The 20293-nt window shown below is 48.3% G+C and overlaps 2 protein-coding genes across 2 annotated transcripts in view; both read right to left on the bottom strand.

The window, feature by feature from the left end:
- Positions 1–307: 307 nt before the first annotated feature.
- Positions 308–11207, bottom strand: znf628 (zinc finger protein 628; the record flags this gene model as incomplete). Its single annotated transcript, XM_080768320.1, has 10 exons — positions 11068–11207; positions 9981–10606; positions 9246–9318; positions 7952–8893; positions 7392–7559; positions 6117–6471; positions 4305–4459; positions 2942–3184; positions 959–2368; positions 308–826 (listed from the first exon to the last, which is right to left on the bottom strand). The coding sequence occupies exons 2-10, from the start codon at positions 10394–10396 to the stop codon at positions 308–310; spliced, it is 4281 nt and encodes a 1426-aa protein (XP_080624446.1). The 5' UTR covers positions 10397–10606; positions 11068–11207.
- A 515-nt stretch (positions 11208–11722) lies between these two features.
- il11a (interleukin 11a) overlaps positions 11723–20293 on the bottom strand; it is a 9033-nt gene continuing 462 nt past the window's right edge. The window contains exons 2-5 of the mRNA XM_080767543.1: positions 19262–19419; positions 14342–14437; positions 13892–14053; positions 11723–13322 (exon numbers count right to left, since the gene is read on the bottom strand). Coding sequence (XP_080623669.1) covers positions 13140–13322; positions 13892–14053; positions 14342–14437; positions 19262–19419 — 599 coding nt within the window. The 3' untranslated portion in view covers positions 11723–13139. The remainder of the gene's footprint in view (positions 13323–13891; positions 14054–14341; positions 14438–19261; positions 19420–20293) is intronic.

Raw genomic sequence — 20293 nt, 5'->3', positions numbered from 1 at the left:
CAGTGTCTGTGCCTATATCCGAACGCACACCTAATACTGGTTGTTTATTTTAATTATCCCATGTGGATATTGTCAGATTATTCGATTCCTCTGCTTCCGTATGCGACTTGTCGGTGTCATCCAGGATTTGTCACAGCGCAAAACAAAGCATGGCACTGCAGCAAAGCACTGTGGCGTTTATGAGCTCGCGGATCTACAAATCTGCTATTTTCGGTGCATGAAACCGGCATGCGGCAGAGTATTATGTATATCACCCAACCGGTCAAAGTGCAAACGTCCTTCATTTCAACGAGACTCTCAGACCCTCTCAGTTCGACAGTTGCGCTTCTTGCGAGTTACACATCGCTCCGTGTCTCGTGGCGTCGTCTGTGGAGTTACTTAGCTGCGCGTCGAGGGCCTCCTTCACCTCGGCCGCTTTAACGCTCCCGTCCGTGCCCTCGCCGCTCTCCGAGCCCTCCCCGTCCATCGCTCCGTCCGCCATGCTGCTCACCTCGATGATCACGATCCCCTCCCCTCCTTCCAATTGAAATATACCTTCCATGGCTCCTCCGCCGTCCCCGTCTCGCCCGCGGGAGGCGCCGCCGCACCTTCCTCCTCCCGCGTCGCCCCCCGACATCGCTTGTCCGTCTCTCTCGATCAGCGCGATCATCTGCATGCCCTCCCCGCTCGCCTGCTCCATCTTGCCGCCACCGCCACCGCCGCCGTCCTCCAGCTCGAACACCACCTCCTGCCCGTCGAGAGGCACCAGGCCTTGGGTGCGCGTGCAGGAGAGCTCCAGGCCGTCGTCCGGGCCTCGCGGGGCGTAGTGGCCGTCGGAAGGGCTCCCCTGCTGGGCCTCGGTTTGGAAATGAAGCACAAAAGACTCTCCCTGCCTCCCCTCCCCGTCCACCCCCTCCTCTCTGCTTTCGTGCTCTCCTCCTCCCCGTCCCCCTCCCCACTCCTGCAGGAGCGACACCACCCCCCGCTTCTCCTCCCCTCCTCCATCTCCTCCTCCGCTCTGTCCGTCCGTCTGGAACTGCAGTACGTACGACTTCCCCTCTCCGCCCGCCGCTCCGTCCACGTCGCCGTCCCCGTCGAACCGCAGCACGTACGACTCCCCGCCCCCCTCCTCCTCCTCCTCTCCTTGCTGCTGCTGGTTTGTCCTCGTGTCGTTCTTGAAACACAACACAAACTGCTTCCCTGTGGCCTCTGTCCTTACCTCCTCTAGAGCGGCACAGGGTTCCCCGCCCGAGGCCGCAGGGGCAGAAGAGGCGGTGATCTGCGTTGAGGTCGCCGTGGTGCTAACCGTGACGGAGGATCCTGAGCTAGGGGTCGGAAGGGATATAGAGGAGGAGGAAGGGGTTGGCACCGTCATGGAGGTTGTGGAAAGGGTCGAGGGGGACACAGGTGATGAAGATGAAAATGGCGATAATGACGCTACAGTAACACTAGCAGCATTAACAGAGGGCACCACGTTGCAGTTCACGTTGCAGTTCACCACCGCCGCGGTTCCTGTGCCTCCACCGGCTTGGCTGACAGCCGGAGGGTTCTGGGGGCTCGCTTTGGGCTTGCGACCGCGTCGGCCCCTCGCGGTGCGCGTGCTCCTTCCCAGGATTGGCTTGCTCAGCAGGGAACCGGGAAGAGGGCGCGTCAGCATCGGAGATGCGGCGCCATTGGTGATGTAGAGCTGAGTGGTGTGCGGTTGTTGCTGGGACAACGTGGGAAAGTGTGGGATCTGGGGGCCAGGGCTCAACACTGGCTGGAGCGTCTGGAGTAACGGAAGGGTCTGGCCCTCCGAGGCAACATGGTTGGCGGTCGACGTGGGGACCAGAATGAGGCTGGGCTGGCTGCCATTGGTGGAGGGACACTGCAGGAGGAGGTAGTTCTGTGTCTGGGGAGGGGGGGGAGGCGGCGGCGGCGGAGGCGGGGGCGTGGCGGGCGTCGGGGCCGACAGCGGGATGAGCTGCAGGCCGCTGGCCGTCTGGATCATGAAGTAGTTCTGGGAGGTGTTGGGCGGGATGTCCAGCGCCGGCTGGGACACAATCAGGCTGCCACTGCTCCCCGACGCCTCCAGGGTGATGGGGTTGAGGAGGGTGGTCGTGGTCGTGACCCCGCCCACGCTGGCCTTCACCGACACGCCGTCTTTCAGCGCCCCGGTGGTGGCGGCGCCGCCGCCCACGGGGCCCAGCAGGGAGGCGCTGCCGCCGTGCGTCCTGATGTGCCTCTGCAGGTAGGAGTGCAGGACAAACTCCTTGAAGCAGTACGGACACTTGTAGTCCTTGCTGGAGGAGTGCGTGCGCAGGTGCAGCTGCAGGTTGGAGGAGTGCGTGAAGCTTTTACTGCAGTGGGTGCACTGGAACGGCCGCTCGCCAGAGTGGGTGCGCTCGTGCTGTGTTCACAGAGATGAAGCAGACAGAGACCATTTAACAACAACATGGAACCCCGGCATACCTGTTCTGGCAACATTAGTGAGCTTGTAGATTGGATATTTCCGGGCAAAGACCGATTCTGCGCCCTTTCCTAAACATTGGATCAAAAATAGTGGTGTAACATGTCAATTGAACTAATCTATTTAATGTATTATAAAAATAATTCAAAATCATATAAAATAATACTCTGCCCCTATTGCAGTCTCCCTCCCAAGCTTCCAAGTAAAGTAAAAGTAAGGCTTGCAGAGCCATGAGTCCCAAAGGGCAGGAGCCTATCTCCTGTTTCTGTAGCGTGGCTGCGTGAGGCACCTTGATGAACAAGTACACCCCCCGGATATTACGCTAGTATGTCACAGGGACTTACCCCAATCCAACCCTTGATGCCGAGTGCCAGAGTCTTTGGTATGACTAGCCCGGGGATCGAACCCCGACCTTCCAGTCTCAGGGCGGACACTCTTGTAACCACAAGGCCACTGAGCTGGCCTTACAAATAAAAACAGCCCTCATAATGCGTGTGGCTGCCTGGGGGTTACCTGTTTGAGGTTGGAGGTCTGGGAGAAGGATTTGTTGCAGATGGCACAGGTGTGAGGTCGTAGGCCAGAGTGCATCTGACTGTGTCTGCGCAGGCAGCTGGTGTTCTTGAAGGACTTGCCGCACTCCTTGCACACGTACGGCCTCTCGCCCGTGTGCTGCCGCAGGTGGTACTGGTAATGGGAGCTCCACTTGAAGGTGAGCGGGCAGTGGGGGCACTGGAACGCCCTCACCCCCGTGTGCACCTGGTTGGGGAGATGAAGGAGAGAGGGAATGTCACAACCAGGACAATTTACGTTTTAGATTCCGTTTTATAATTCGACGACCTCGCAGGCTAAAGGCTAAATTATGTAGTTTAGATAGCATATTATGTAGACAGCATTCTGTAGTGCAGGGGTTCTCAACGTTTTTGGCCATGTCTCGCCACCCCCCGCCCCCCTCCCCATCCCCAGTACAAACTGACTGCAAAAATAACCTTAATAGAGAAAATATAATCATAAATGAATACTGAAACCAGATCTAATCATTAAGGAAAGTTTATGCATATGTAAAGTCTTAATTGTTTTAAATATTTTGGGGACCCCCCAAAATAATTTGGCGACCCCCCGAGGAGTCGCGACCCACGGGTTGAGAACCCCTGCTGTAGTGTATACTTATAGTTTCATTGTACAGATATTCTACTGTCTGTTAGGTTCTTAGCTTACTTACGATCCTTGATTTCTATGTATTTGATGTATTACCATGTGTTGTTCTTGCTCTGGAAAATGCCTAAATTGTAAAATTCACTGATTCTCAACCGCTTGAATTTCTGCACTGTAGAAATGCGTACAATCCTCAAGTGTTCCATTCCATTTTGTGCAATCTCCCCTGCTGGTCCCCAGGCCCAATATTGAGAACCTTAATTCACATCTTTATTCATTTATTTTATTTTTAAATTATTTATACTTTTGTTTTCAGGGAAGAGGTTTTTATAAGGAAGTTGTAGCCCATTATCAGGCATCTGTTTCTCATCTTATCACTTTGTTTCATCACTGCAGCAAAGAGATAAACTTGATGTAGCTTCCATGTACGTGAAGACATGGAAGGTTACCCTCTGGTGTATGGACAGCAGAGAGGAGAGACAGCAGAGACATGGAACGTTACCCTCTGGTGTATATGGACAGCAGAGAGGAGAGACAGCAGAGACATGGAACGTTACCCTCTGGTGTATATGGACAGCAGAGAGGAGAGAGACAGCAGAGACATGGAACGTTACCCTCTGGTGTATGGACAGCAGAGAGGAGAGAGACAGCAGAGACATGGAACGTTACCCTCTGGTGTATGGAGAGCAGAGAGGAGAGAGACAGCAGAGACATGGAACGTTACCCTCTGGTGTATGGAGAGCAGAGAGGACCTCTTGAAGCTCTTCCCACACTCAGTGCAGCGGAACGGCCTCTCTCCTGTGTGGTCTCTCATGTGGTACTTGAGTCCTGATGAGCCCTTGAAAGCCTTCCCACACTCAGAGCAGCGGTATGGTCTCTCTGTGGGCCATACAATGTTTGAAACATGTAAAAAGAAAAAAGAAGAAAAAGAAAAGTCGGTTCGTTGGTTTCACGCAACGTTTCACACTAGAAAGGTGCTCAGAGGGATGCCACACCCACACCACATGCGCCATTAGGGTCATTCTGAAGACGAAAAGGAAGACGTGAAGTCGGCACACAAGAAAATGCTCCCATAGTAGTTTAATACCACCTCATGACTCATTCCGAATGTGAGACAAACAAAAGAGAAGGAGAGCACAACACCAATGTTGAGGAGTTGCTGACCACAGTAAATGTAAACACACACACACACACACACACACACACACACACACACACACACACTATAATTCACTGTGATTGGTCTACTTTCCTTAGGGGACATACATGTCATACAGGGGACTTGCATACATATTGGAATGATTATGTATACTTTACTTTTCACAAGTTAATGTATTGGGTCTGATTTTGTGTGTTTTAGACTAGTGTTCTACTTCAGAAAAGCCTCCTATGTGAACAGGACAGGTGTTGAAAGTTTGCACTCTTATACACTTTAAACAATGCATCTGGTTCTGGTTCCATGTGATTGTGAAATAAATAAACATAACATCCTTATGTGGGTAACAGTTTGGGGCACATGCATACAAACGCACTTCTAGATGGCTGACCAGACCAAGAACCACAATGTGAATAAGTCAAAAGACTTTCTTGTGTTTGTATTCTAGAGGACCTAGACTGTAAAAAAAAAAAAGGTAACTGTCCAAGTTATCCATGTCAGACAAGACACTGAAGACAGTACTGATTACACCCTCTTGGTTGCAGGTGTAATCATGTCACTTTGTTTGTAAATGGAGAATGTCTACTTTTTATACTTTGGACAAAATGTACTCGAAGAAACAAAATTTAAAAATAGAACCGTTGATGGAGAAAAACTCATCCATCGCTTTTAAGAAGTGCCAAAAAGTCCCTAAGCGCCAGTCTCTATACATTTTTTTATTTTATTTTCATTTTAATTTTTTTGTTTTTTTCCAATATTAAACACGTCTGAAAAAGACGATAAAGGCGTCGTTGGCGCTGCTGGAGTTGCTAAAAAATCAGTCAATTCAGTCCTTGGCAGACATTGAGTTAATGTACGATGATGTACGGCTGAATCTGTGAAACGAGTCAGGTCCTTTAATGCTTAATGTGCAACAGGGCCATTCGTGGCCAAATTTGACTGAGTGACTGCCATTGGATTTTTTTGAATTTCAGTTTTTTGTCATATGAAAGCAGGGAATCATAGCTTCAAATGTACATATCGGTTGTTCAGTTTGACCCACCAGTTTTGGAGATTTTGGCTTACAGAGTAATGTCTTGCAGAAAACAGCGAGTTGAGAAAACAGGCTTGAAAGGTTCACTTCTGTGGTCTCTAACATTACACATAGACACAAGCATTTATTTCAGCTCTGATATTTATTTAAGACATGCTCTAGTATGTGAAGAGTCTGCCTGTGCTATTAACGCATTTTGGATAAAATATAAATAAATTCAGTTTTTCTCTGGTGAAAAGCTGGACGTTGGCACGATGGCATTCCCTCAGTCAAATATGGTCACTTCATTCTGGACCCAGCCCGTCCTCCCCGCCCCATGACATCTATTCCTATATCCACACCCGTACCTCCGGCGGCGAGGGCGGTTTTCCCTCCGCCAGCTGCTTTCCTGGGCGCCTTGGCCGGCTTGGCGTGCTGCTGCTGCTGTTGCTCCTGCTCCTCCCCCACGGCGATGATGTCCACGTGGATCTCCCGCTGGCCGCCGCCGGCCTGCTGCTTGTCGGCGCGGCCGGGCGAGGAGGGCATGGGGAGGGACAGCGACAGGGACGCCGGACACACGATCTCCGCCTCCGCCTCGGCCAGGAGCCGCTGCTCGGGCGTGTGGGAGTGCTGGTGGGTGAGCAGCGACGACAGCAGGGGGAAGGAGCGGTCGCACGCCGAGCAGCTGAACTGGGAGCGCGACTGGGACGACAGGGAGTGCATCTGGAGGGGAGAGGAGGTCGGGGGAGGTGCAACGGTACATTTTAACTACCGGTAATCGATTTTTCAATTACAAGAAAATATAATTTAACCCATTTAGACCAGAGTTAAAAACATTTACTTTGAAAAATATATATTCAAAGATTTGCGTCACATTTTTATGATTTTTCAAAAAATAGCAGACCTACAAGCTCGTAGCTATTTTTCAATAGCTAAATTATAACATAATGTTTAAAACACCAAAAGGGGTTCCCGCCCAGAATGGGTTAACCCTTTGGTTAAGACCTGAGGCCGATTCTTCAAAATAATGCCTTAGAAATCAGTAGTTCTCACACAGATTTTTCAAAAATAGCAGATATAAAAGTGAGCTTGTATATCTGCTATTTTTTGAGTGGTGCAACCACAGGGTGCAGCCACTCCAATGCTCAGCTATGTCCGGTCCCTCCCTATGTCTGCCTGTATGTACAGTATGTATGTTTAGGGTACCAACAGGTGACACGGTGGCGCTGTTGAGCTTCACACTGTGCACAGGTGCATGAGCTGAGTTTTTTTGCACCACTCACTTCAGACGGGTCTGATTTTTGAATAGAAAACGCAAAAAAAAAAAAAGATACACAGATGCTTTCCCGGTTTTAACGGGTTAAATAAAACAATCAATAAAAAAAAAGCCTTGACCACATTACATTTTTGCCTATAGTTTTCAGGGAGGCTCGGAATAATACATTTTAGACAAATAGTCTATAGTTCATAGGTACTGGTCAGTGCCAGTGCTTACTGTGTGATTGGCCTATTTCATAGGCAGAGAATCATCATAGGCCCTATGATGTCTATTTAAAAGAATGGGAGTGCACACGGCCAGCAGGAATATTTTTCTGAAGAGACAGACCCAACCAATATCCCAACGTTTGTTTAGTCAGCCTCACCAATGAGACATGTCTGGTGAGGCCCCCGGTCGTCTTGAAGGTCTTGTTGCAGTAGCCACACTGCAGCCCTGCGCCGCTGGCTCTGACTTCCAGCTGTCCGTCTGAGCTCTGAGTGACCTCGGTGAAGCTCTGCAACAGGTCAAACTGGGCCTGGGTCGTCTCCATGTTCTGAAGGAAATAATAACACGTCACCGACAGTCCCAACAACTCTGGGTTAACATATTTTGTTAGAATCCAAACATTTTTGGAGTTTGGTCACAGATGTCGGGTATTCATTGCCTTGCTCAAGGGCACATCGATGGGGTGCTCACTGCTGAGAGAGAATATCTCTGCTGTCGGGCAGAAACCAGTCCAAAATATTTCATTTTCAAGGGGAAAACATTAGGTGTTAAGGACGTTCCTCTAACATAAAGCAAGGAATTTGTCTTGGTGACATTCTGCAGTAATGCTGACACACATCTCAAATTGCGTGAAACTAAAACAAGACCCCTAAGAAGACTATTATGAATAATAATTATGAATTATGAATAACGTTCACTTGACTCCGTTCCATCACTTACCACGCTGTCTCCATCCGCCGTCAGGCCCAGCAGCTCGTCGGCCGCGTGTCCGTTCTCGGTCACCGTGGTGGTCTCCACCACCTCCTCGAAGTCGGCCAGCAGGTGCCCGGCTCCCACCAGGCCCACCCCGACCTCCATGCCCACCGCCACGCCCCCCGCGTCCACCCCGCCACCCTCCCCCCCGCGGTGCTCCCTGGGAGCCATGTGGATGGCCTGGTGCTCCTCCAGCTCCGTCCGCGTGCCGAACGTCTGGTTGCAGCTGCCGCAGCTGTAGAGCAGCACGCTGGCGCCCGTGTCCGTGCTGAGGTGGACCTCGGTGCCGATGGCCCGCATGTTGTCTCCCCCCGAGGGGGCGAGGGCCAGCTGGGGGAGGAGGCCCTGGGCCTGGCCGCCGGGCGAGGCGGCCGCGGCGGCCGAGAGGAACACCTCTTCCATGGCGCCCTCCTGGCTCACGAAGCCCACCATCTCCGTCAGCATGGACGACGTCACGACGTCCTCCGACCCCACTACCACCTCCACGATCTGACCCCCGTGCTCGCCTACTCCTCCCCCCGAGCACGCCTTTCCCTCCTTGGCCGCCGCCGCCGCGTGGGAGTTCTTATGCAGCGCCAGGTTGGACGAGTGCGTGAAGCTCCGGCCGCACTCGGCGCACACGTAGGGCCGCTCACCGGTGTGTATGCGCATGTGCTGCCTCAGGTTGGTGGACTGAGTGAAGGACTTCTTGCACACCGTGCAGGTGTACGGCTTGACGCCCAGGTGCACGTTCTTGTGTCGCCGGAGGCTGCTGGAGTTCTTGAAGGCCTTGGGGCAGCTGTCGCACGGGTACGGGCACTCGCCGGTGTGCTGCCGCAGGTGGTACTGGTAATGGGAGCTCCATTTGAAGGTGAGCGGGCAATAGGGGCACAGGAAGGTACGCAGACCAGTGTGAACACTCTGATGGACCTGGAGCATAGACAAAAGGGTGGAATTATCGATCACATTGACCCTAGTAACTTCTGAGGTTTATTTTGGCATAGCGGCTATGTGTTTACTGTACATACAATACAATCATAATAGAAAATGACATGCATAGTAATAACAGTAGACTGTGTTATTATTTTTGCAATAATGATGTTACTGTAGCTTCCACAGAGCAATTACAGTCTGTGCTGCAGCATAAGGTCTTAGCATGTTATGACAATGCAAATATATACATATAATGTAATAATATATCTGTACATAAGATGCCTTAATGTGTTAATAGACTTTGAACAACACATCTCTTATTTATTACTACCTTTAAATGCCATCTCACCTGGAGCAGAGAGGAGCGTTTGAAGGCTTTGCCACAGTCCTGACATTTGTACGGCTTCTCTCCCGAGTGAGACCTGATAACAGAAAACGTCATTCAAAACACACAAACCACTCTCACATACGGAACCCGTAGGACGTGCAAGCATAAGTGCTCGGGCAGTGCTTTTCTTCCATGTTGTTAATGAATTAAATGGCCACACATGGACACTCCGCTCATGCATTTAAAAAAAATAATCTGCCCTGGGTTGAAAAAAGGGTGTCTTCACGTACCTGGACTGGAGTCTACTTTGGACTCCAGACACCCTCAGGGTTTTTGTAGGGGGTTCTAAATTGACCTTTACAGGTCTGTGTAACTCTAGAGAGATGGTGGTCTTTGAAAGTGAAAAAACAAATACAAGAGTTTGACAACCAATGTCCAAGGGAATATGTTCCAGACCTTTTAATGATGAGTACTGAACTGGTTCAATGAGAACAGATTTAGCATGTCCAATTTGTCCATGGCTGTAATGGAATCGGTGTAGTTCTATATTGGGTCAGGGGTGTTAAAGAGCATCACTTCTTTTTCAATTTAGTCTTTTATGCATTTTGCAGTTTTGTTTTAATGTATTTCACCTGCACAAACAAGCAAATGTCTGCCATCTTTCTATGTTGTTTGTCATGTTCTACAGTAAACTACCCAGCCGCGCGCACGTGTACGCACACGCACACACAAAGAGAGAGAGAGAGAGAGGAGTACCTTTGGTGGTAGAGCAGTGCCGAGGAGCCTTTGAAGGCCTTGGGGCAGAGGTTACAGCGGTAAGGCCTCTCGTTGTTGTGGCTGCGCTGGTGGTGCGTGAGGCGCGACGACCAGCGGAAGCTCTTGCCACAGTCCAGGCACTGGAAGGGGTGGTCCACCTGGTCCTGGTGGCGGGCCGGCGCCGACGACGTCACCATCTCCAACACCACCTCCTCTCCGCCTTCCACCACTGCCCTCTCCACCTCCGCCAGGACCCCCTCCTCCTCCTCCTCCTCCTCCTCGCCCCGCTCTCCTCCGTCGTCCTCGCCGTCCTCCCCCGACCCCAGCAGCGAGGAGGGGAAGGGAGAGAGCGACGCCGAGGACTGCGTGGGGAGGAGTTCCGCTTGGACCACCAGAGTGGCCACCGAGTTGGCCATTGACAGACGGGATGGGTGGTGGTGCTGGCCGACCACAGGCAAGAGGGCAGCACAGGTGAATGTGGGTACCTTATTGGCACCAAGAGCGTTTAGCTGTCAGTTCTGGTGAAGAATTGTCTCTTTGCCACCTTCCTTCATTGTCCCTGCTCATTCTTTGAGCAGTGCTTCTGCAGTGAACACGTCTGTCTTTCCAGGGCGCAAGGTCCTATTCTGAAATGTCATAAAATGAAAATGACAGAATTATAACTTGGATAACTCCTTTTTATGTCTGTCTCTTTAAATGCCTCCCTCCATCCCTGTTCAGGCTTCCCTGTTTAGTCCACACCTCCCACCTCCCTCCTCCCTGCTGTCTTTCCAGTTTCCATTGACCATCATTGTATCTTCTGTCCCAGTGTCCCCGCAGTGCGGTGCAAACTCACTCCCACATAGCAGCTCACTCTCTATATTATTACGTCAAAAGTGCTCCCCTAATTCCAGTCGCCGGTTTGAAAAAACAGCAGACAACCAACCAACAGACATTCAGCGCAAATGACAGCTTGGTCGCTATTTACCAAAACATAACAATTCTGGCCTTCAAATGCATTCTAGACCTCGTCAATGCGGAGTTACTCCATTAAAAATGATCGGTATTGTTGGTGCATGCATTGCAACAGACCTGAACGGATGCTCACCCGACAGTTTTAACTCATCGTTAATGTTGTTGTTGTTGATGATGTTTGTTGATGTTGTGAAAAGGAGCTGGGATCCGCAGTGCTAATCCACACAACCTTAACAATAAACCCAGCGCAAACTAACTAGCAGTTCTCCACCCGATGCCGCCTTCCAACAACAGCGATCGCTATTGGCTACGTGAGACAATAAACGAAGCAGTACCATTGGTCAAGAGCTTCAAGGGTCTCATTTTTGGTTTTCAACTTGATTACAAACTGTTTCTAGTCTTCATTTTTTGGCTTAAACCACTTAATACTGAATTGCACACTTTAACAGATCTTACCAAAGACATATAATACACAATTCCTCTTTATTGTTTTAGGAAGGACATTTATATTAGGTTTTTTCAATCTGGTGCAATGCTTTATGGGTTATGTAGTGTTGGACGGGCCCTGACTTCACTGAATGTGGCTGCTGCAATGTTGTAATAAAAGCAGGACCTCAAATTATTGTGCACATTCTTTATTATTTATTTTGCCAAGGCACATATTTCACATTGAGGCCAATCAGTGTGTCACTGTGTGGGAGAGGCATTTTGATGGTACAATAATAATTTAAACATTATGATATAATAGTAAATAAGAATAAAAACTGTATAAAAGTACAAAATTATAGGAGACTTGCTCCTCTGCAGCGCAAAAATAAATAGTTCCACCGAAGAAATTTAAATAAATAGTCAATACTGTAACAAATACAAGAATATAATAATATTGAAATGGACATAAAACAATAGGGATAGCATTGATATTCTACATTATATTATAAGAAAACAATAATACACAATAGCATTGTATACAACAATTTACATTCTTGTACAATTATGTACATCTGTACAGAACCGTAGTATCACAATACATAGTATTTTAAGGCTTGGGGTATTACGTTTACATCATAATTATAAAATGCTCCAAAAAGAAAAAAATATTTTTCTTCCCCAAAGGCACAGGTTCAGAATCAGACCCCTCTCATTCCTCCAAGAGTCTAATCCTAACAAGTTTGTGCAAAGATTCTAATCAGGTCCATCAGTGCTCAGCAACAGGGCACATTCATACAACTTTACCACAATGTTAGATATGCCTCCCCATGCAGGATGGAAGAAACAGGAGGACGTTGTATATATAGAAACTCAGCCCATGATAATATTTTTCTATTCTATTTATTTATTCCTCAGTTAAGAGTCCCATCCCGACATGTGCGGATCGGATCAGTAGAACTTTCTACAAGGCCATTGGCTGGAATGTTAATTGGTGGCATATGTAACACGGCTGGAAGAGAGTCATTAGTAACCTTTTTTATAATTTAAGTTAGGAACACGATAGAGAGAGACAGAGACAGAGACAGAGACAGAGAGCAGAGAGACAGAGAGACATAGGCAGGCAAAGAGAAACTAGTTTCGAATTAACTTGGGCTGTCCAAAATGTTTGCTATGCCTACTGGAAGATATGTTATTAGTTAGTGAATAGATAAATAAAGGCTAAATTAAGTTAGTTTGAAAGACAATCGATGTCAGAGGTACAGACTCAGGAAGTGCTACTGTGTGCTTTCTTCCTTGATTTAGATTTTCATTTTCTCAAGGGGGGCAGATGCAGACAAGAGGAACAGACAGACACAGGCAACTAAATTCACGTTGATAAAGTAATAAAGATAAGAGTGACATCACAAAATTAAATAAATAACATTAAATAAATTACTGACAGTCAATAAATAAATAAATACATATAAATAACAGTAATGGACAAGGCCTTTAGGAAATAGGTCAGGGGAAACATGGCATGTTCATCTTAAATGAAATGCAAGGTTTGCCTGAAGGCAAACGCTGAGGGCCACAGCTGGCTGCAGTACAGAGCATCCTCATTGGCTACAATGGAATGGCACGTTCCACAACGCGACATTTCACTGGCTGAAGGTTGGGCTTCTCGGGGACGCTATTGGCTACAGTGCACACCGACATGGTTCCTATTTCCCCCTTGGCTGAGGCGTGGGTTCCATGCGTTCCTACTGGCTACACAGCCTCCAGATAGTTCCTGGGTCATCATTGTACTGCAGAGATCTTGGGTTTCAGGCTGATGAGTGCTCGATATGCCCAGTCACAGAAGAGTTTGAACTGTTGCAGCAGCTCATGAGAAGACTGCAGGACGTCAAACTGGTACGGAAGCTGAGGTGGGAGAGAGGGGGTGGTGGAGGGTGGCAGTCTCGGTGCTTCGACCCTCAGCATCTACCAGGAAGGATAGAGAGATAGTTTAGAGTGACTCTTGTATGGCTATCTTCATCTTTGTTTTCCTAAATACGATCTTTAGGAATTACTTCCCACATTTATTTGCAAGTGATCAAATCATATTTCTGTATTCAGACATCATCGACATATCTGCATTCCTGCATATTGTGGTAATGATGTAACAACTTAGGTGTGAGTAATGCTTAACATATTCTCTGTTATAGAACACGGGTCACTTGCCAAAAGTAGCCGATATACAACTCACAATGTATCATGTTGTGAACTTGTAGATCGTCTATTTCCGGCAAGCGCAGTATGAATCAGACTGAGACTGAGACACATCTTTAAAAATCTGATTTGAATCGTATTTCAAAGCATCTAAGAACTTGGTTCAATCCGATGAGCTAAAATTCAGTTCAGAGAACTTCAGACGTTGATACAACCAACTCCAATCTGAATAGACCAAAACATTTATTTGGATTGCCAGTCTGGACAGAAAACAGCCGATCTACAAGCTCACAAGGTTCACCTATTCGCCGAAAATAGGTGGATTAAAAGCTCCTGGTTACCTGACGATGGAGCATGTTGATGAGAGATTTCATCTCCCTCATCATGTCTCCCAGTTTGGGCAGTGCAGGGTGGTGGTGCTTCTTGGAGACTCTGTTGAGCCAGTCGAAGTGGTGCTCAAACAGTTTCAAGTCAGCGTGCAGCTGAGAGAGTGTGGGCTTCAGCTGCACAGAGGGACACATACACATGGGTTGAAGGATTGGGTGTGGTAAGATGTACATGGGATTTTGGAAAAGAAAAAAAAGCTGTGGATGGAAACAGCTCTCTCTCTCTCGCTCTTTCACACGCACACACATAAATGCATAGACACAGACACACACACACACACACACACACACACACACACACACACACACACATACACAAATAAATAGGCATAAACATTCACACATGCACAGGCACGTGCAGTCGTGCACACACGCACACACACAGGCGGAGTATCAGACAGTTACCTCAAGGTTGTTGAGGTCATTGGCTGCTCGGTTGCCCATTGCTGGCAGAGACTTGAACCTGTGGGGCTCCAAGTCTGCATCGAAGGCATGCTCTCTCTGAAAGCAGGGAAAACACAACACAGAGCCACTCGTCAGACCCCAATTTGCATCAACGTAAAATTTGTGCATCCAGAAGGAAGTCACGGCACCATGGGGAAAGTATTAGCGTCGCCCCAAAGATCACATTACCGTCTTTGTGTGTCGTGCATAATGTTCCGTGTGCGTTTGTGTGTGTGTTTGGACGTGTTTGGAGACGGCAGCTTTCACTGAGAGCCGAGCGGAACGGTGTGGTCGGACGGGTCAGTGTGAGTTCACCCACATTCTGCCTTTTTCTCCCTCCGAACGTCAACAATGAGAGTAAATGACCTGAACCCACAGGATGTTTTCTGCAAAGCCGAAAGAAGGAGAACAACATATGCAGTGACTAAGAGAGCTCCGAGAGGGATAGACAACACAGGCCTGTCGGGGAAACTCCAGGGTCGCAGCTATAAAAAGATGGGAATGACGCAGTGTGCTTGACTGGCCAGCTGCATCTGTGCTGCGTGCAGTGTACTCTCTCCAGGACACAGAGACAGCAGGTGCATTGCTCCCTAATGCCAGCAGAGGGGGCTCAACCACCTGACAGCAGATTAAAGGGATCCTCTCTGAGCAGGACATGTAGGACCTATACATTGGCCTGTTAAAAGATACTGGGCTACCAAACGCTGTGCAGAGGCCCGCTGGTGTGATGTGGAACATGTCCAGCACATGCCTGGATTTTGTCCAGGACATGCCTGGACATGTGCACATTATTATTTACATAATGTATTCAACTATACAAAAAAAAGTTCTCAATTATATACCCCCTCTGCAGGGACGGATTAACCCCCATGAGGGCCCCTGGGCCGGTCATTTTTGCAGGACCCCCATAGCGCGCGTGCGGGCAATTTCTTTGTGTTTTTCCGTGGTTTTATCTTTAACTAAATCAATGGCCAATGAAGGGCCCCAGGAGCCCTTTTCAGGGTGTCAAACCTAGTACTGCGCGGTCCAATTTCCCAGAAGGGCCCCTGAGAGCCAAGGGCCCCTGGGCCACGGCCCCACTGGCCCAATGGATAATTTGTCCCTGCCCCTCTGTACACTAAGTTTTAACCACTTTCAACGCGGCATCCCTATTTTGGGGATGTCATTTTAGATGAAAATTCGGTAATGTATTTATTGATTTTTCAAACATTTTAAATAAATAAAATAGCCGAAACAGCAGATCTACAAGCTCACAATACGTTGCATTCCTTGTGTGGTGTGAGCTTGTAGATCGGTTACTCTTCCGCCCAAAGAATACAGGTGTGCCTTGAGATTTTGACTTGGCCACCGGCGTGCCTGGCTCGGACACACAGCGTTTGAAGAGCACTGACTGCGCTAATGAATGCGTGTGAGTGTGGATGACAGTGCTCTCTGTTCTTCTGATTAGCACCGTGACGGTGCTAATCGGAAGAACAGAGAGCCGGGGACATAACAAAGTTATGATGACAAGTCAATTGAGTAAACAGGTTGCGAATTGCAAACTTGTTGCTTCCTCTAACTATTATTATGTTCATTTATTTTTTCTTCTCGCTGTTTGCTTACAGCTGTTTGTGTTGATGTTGTTCGCTGCTGAATGTGCTGCTTTCTTTGTAACCCCTATTGTCTCTCTCATCTCCCCCGGTCAGCCTTTCGTAAGAGCTCACTTATGCTTGTGGTATAATGTTTTGTCTCCACAGTGCTTTTGTCCTCTTTCATCCTTACTTTTTCCCCCCTCGCTCTCTCTCTTTCTCTCTCTCTCTCTCGCGTGCACGCGCGCACGCACAAGCACATGCACACACACATGCTTCTTTCTGTCTCCCTCTCTCTTAAACACACACCCATGCACATATAATCGCTCTCTCTCTCTCTCTCTCTCTCTCTCTCTGGCATCAGGTGCTCAGGCACGAGTGACACACACGCACGGGCACACACCGAGTGTGTGTGTCTATTCTTCTCTTCCACCCCCTGTCTTTGATCTCCTTATCACCTCAACTTTTCCACCTTCTTTCTTTAGCCTATAATTCTCTCTCTCTCTCTCTCTCTCTCTCTCTCTCTCTCTCGCTCTTGCACATCATGACCTCACAGTACCTGCTGTAGCATCCAGGCCTCCTTCTTCCTCAATGCAAATACAGGAATGTGATAAATCTACTCGATTTTTATCAGGCCACTTTGCTGTGGCGACCGAAAGACAAACACTAAACACGACACCTACACAACCACAACTATTTACGCACGCACGCACGCATGCACACATACACAGAAGTCTATGCATATATGCACATACAACATGCACAAATTTGCACGCACACTTACAGACACACACACACACACACACACACACACACACACACACACACACACACACACACACACACACACACACACACTCATATATAGACTAGACCTATGTCTGGGGAAACGTACACACACACACACACACACACACACACACACACACACACACACTCCTTCTTTCGCTAAAACACACCAGTTTTATTGCTTTCTTGCAGGGACTTTCCGTGGACTCCCGTTCTATTTTTCTTTCCTATCCTTGACCCCTGTTCAGTGGAACTCCAGACTAGAGGAGACCAGACTAAATATAAACGCCTCATGTTGTCACTGAGCAACTGTAAGTGCCATGTTTTTTCCTCGGAGGGGATGCCCACGTTGATGTTGTTGTTGTTGTTGTTGTGCAACATACTGTGCACACTAACTCCCGCACATCTGGGGCCCATATTGCACTGCCACTACGCCAACATGTCCCCATGCAGAGGTAGCCTGCCTAGTGCCTACACAGCCTATATGGTTTTAACCACATAACCGCTTGAACCATAGCGTAGCGTCCCTATTCTGGGGGCAAAGATGCATGCACATGGACACATGCACCAGCACACAATGCAATAAACCTGCATGCCATGCATAAAGATGCATATTCATGCACAATTGCACACACAAATGGACAGATGGTGTCATTCAAAAACACACATACACACAAACACACACACACACACACACACACACACACACGCATAAAATGTACATACAGTAGCATCCTACGAGCACGTACACACACCCACACACATATACAAGACTAGAGAGCGTACTGTACAGAGCTATTTTTTATATTTCTTCCCTTGAACAAAAGCTTTCTGTATTTGCATGATGCAAAAATAGAAGCTGGATCAGTCATGTGTAACTAGAGATGGAGCGATATCATCCTGCTTTCTTTTCACCTGTTAAAACACAGGGTGATATACGATCAAGCAGCCACAGCCAAGCTTTGTCTCAAGGTCTCACATCTGATTTCCCTACCCACCTGCCCGCCTGTCAGCTCCGTAAGCTTTCTGGCCCCGATTATAAAAGTGCATGCAAAAGATTACCATTTCATGCATTACCCACTTCAACCCTATTGTCTATGGGGTCTCCCATGGCTCTATGGTAGGCCCACTTCTGTTTTCTCTACATTGTCTTCACCGTAAATAGCCAATCTACAAGCTCACACAACACATTGCTTTGCGATGCATTATGATGCCATTGCCTTGTGAGTGTGTAGATCTGCTATTTTCGCCGAATGTTCCCCCCCCGGAATATATAGGGACACTATAGGGTTCTTGTGGTTGAAAACCACCCCATCCGTTACAAATCCAACCGCAGACTAAACACTGACGGTAAACATGTTTGGATATCAACAGGCTGCACACGATATGATAATCTCTGCTGTCCTTGGATGGCCTAGCTGCCCTGCTTGAGCTGCAGGTACTGTCTGTATGTATAGACCAGACAGGGACCCTCCCTCAGGGTTACCTGAGGGGGTTCTAAATGGACCCTTATGGAGGTCTGTAGGGGTTAAAGGTTTGAGAACCACTGCTGCTGTAGATCCCAGACTGAGATACTATACTGGAATGAAAGAAATACAGCAAGACGGAACAGCGCTACTGTTCTGTGTGTTCACCTGTGTGGCCCTGGCCTGCACCCACACACCCACACACCCACCCGCCCCACCTACTGCCACCAACCGTCCACCACCACCGTCCACCGCTGTCAAAAGAAGCCCCTCTCGACAGGAAACACTGTGAATTGGAATTCGGAAGTCCTTTCTTAACTTGACGTGCACTGTTTTTAACTGAATAAAGAGGTTATTGAGTTAAAATGAAATACAGCACACAGTAAAAGTCCCGAGCGTTAATTTAAACTGTAAAAACATAATGGACCCGTGAGTTCTGCACTCTCAGAGTTCAATCGACACTCCTGATTTTACTTGTGCGCCTTCCGGTGGGGGGTTATTGGCCAGCGACCAATCAGACCATGCGACCAGGAGGATGCTGAGTCAATCAGCCCCCCCCTCCCCCTCTTTGGTCCCGTGGGGCTTAAGTGTGTGAGGTCACCCCCCCCCCCTCTACAGCACTGGACCCTGATGGTGGCATGCATGTAGAGTCAGACAGGCTAGGCTAACTTGAGCCATGCTGTCATCCAGTGAAAGCAGCTTAACCAGCCTAACAGTGTTACAACAGAGATTGATGCTGTGTGTGCGTGCGTGTGTGCGTGCGTGCGTGTGTGCGTGTGTGTGTGTGTGTGTGCATGTGTGTGTCAGAAGGACATTCACTCACTTAGGGCCATTATTGGCATCAGTAATGGAAATTAATTGGGTCATGTTCAATCAATTAAGGTGGTCGTTGACGTAGCCAGAATAAGCTGCATCTCTCTTCCGGCCGCTGACACTCCCCAATTCAATTAGCACCGAATGACTGGTCTGGGCCTCATAATATAATCATTATATTAGGCCTCCAAATCGATCGGTCCAATTCCCCGTGACGTGACGTGACGTGCTGCTGTCAAACTCACCAGCAGGTCTTGCGTCATCTTCAGTAGGTTTTTCGTCTGGTTGGACAGTTTGTCCATGTCGTGGAGCCGCCGGTGAGGCACCGGGGACGCGGACGTAAACACGGGCAGATGGGCCAATAGCAGCGAGAAGAGGAGAGATGAGGAGGAGTCCACCAGCACTGCACAGCGTGTACACGCACACACACACACACACACACACAGGAGGAGGAGGCGAGAGGGAGAGAGAGAGAAACGGAAGCAATTAGAGGAGACGTGCTGTCACCCCCGCCATGCATGATCCTGACCCCGGGCCACGGGCTGTCATCGGCCATGGGGGAAGATTATTGCACCATAATGTAAACACCGGTCGGTCCCGCCGCAAGTCAGACTACTTGGCAGAGGATTCGCGTAGCGTCTTCGGTGTCAAGGTCTTGTTTTCACAGGCATGGATGCAAATCATTTTAATCATTAAGAGAGGAGACACACACGAGTAATATCACCCTGGCTGTTATACCTATAAGCAACATAGCAATGAATGCCGCTGATTGTCACACCTGCAATTGGATAGGTACATAGGTACCTGGGGTTGTGTGGCATAAATTATATAGCCCGAGCGAGGTCGACGCGCTGTAACAGTAAGCTCATTCATTCTCTTGCCTTTCAAGTTCAAATACAAGGTAGGCTAAGTATTAAAAAGCAACCACAAGCGGTGATGAAATGATGAATGCTTGATAATTACAGGTGAACCACAAGAATCGCGGCCAAAGAACAGAACCCTTCTCTGCTGCAGCATCTAAAGCTCTGTTCATGTTCAACTTTTAGTTATAGGAGGAGGCTCTGCAATAAAGCACAAACTTAAGAATGAACTTGTCAGGCTATAGTCTTAGGCTATATGGTGTTTGTCCCATCAAAGTAAATTAATTCACCAAACACATTTCGGAAGGTTTTATAAGCCTTTGTAGCGCATTTGATTAATAGACTAATAAATCCAGGAATATCAATGTAAAAAAGAAAAAGCTGAAAGACAAATTAAAATATAAAAGATTGGATATA

This window comes from Protomyctophum bolini (genome assembly GCF_963924005.1).
Source record: "Protomyctophum bolini genome assembly, chromosome: 7".
NCBI classification, from domain to species: Eukaryota; Metazoa; Chordata; class Actinopteri; order Myctophiformes; family Myctophidae; genus Protomyctophum; species Protomyctophum bolini.
Note: the sequence above shows the minus strand (reverse complement) of the source record. Positions and strands in the feature narration are given on the sequence as shown.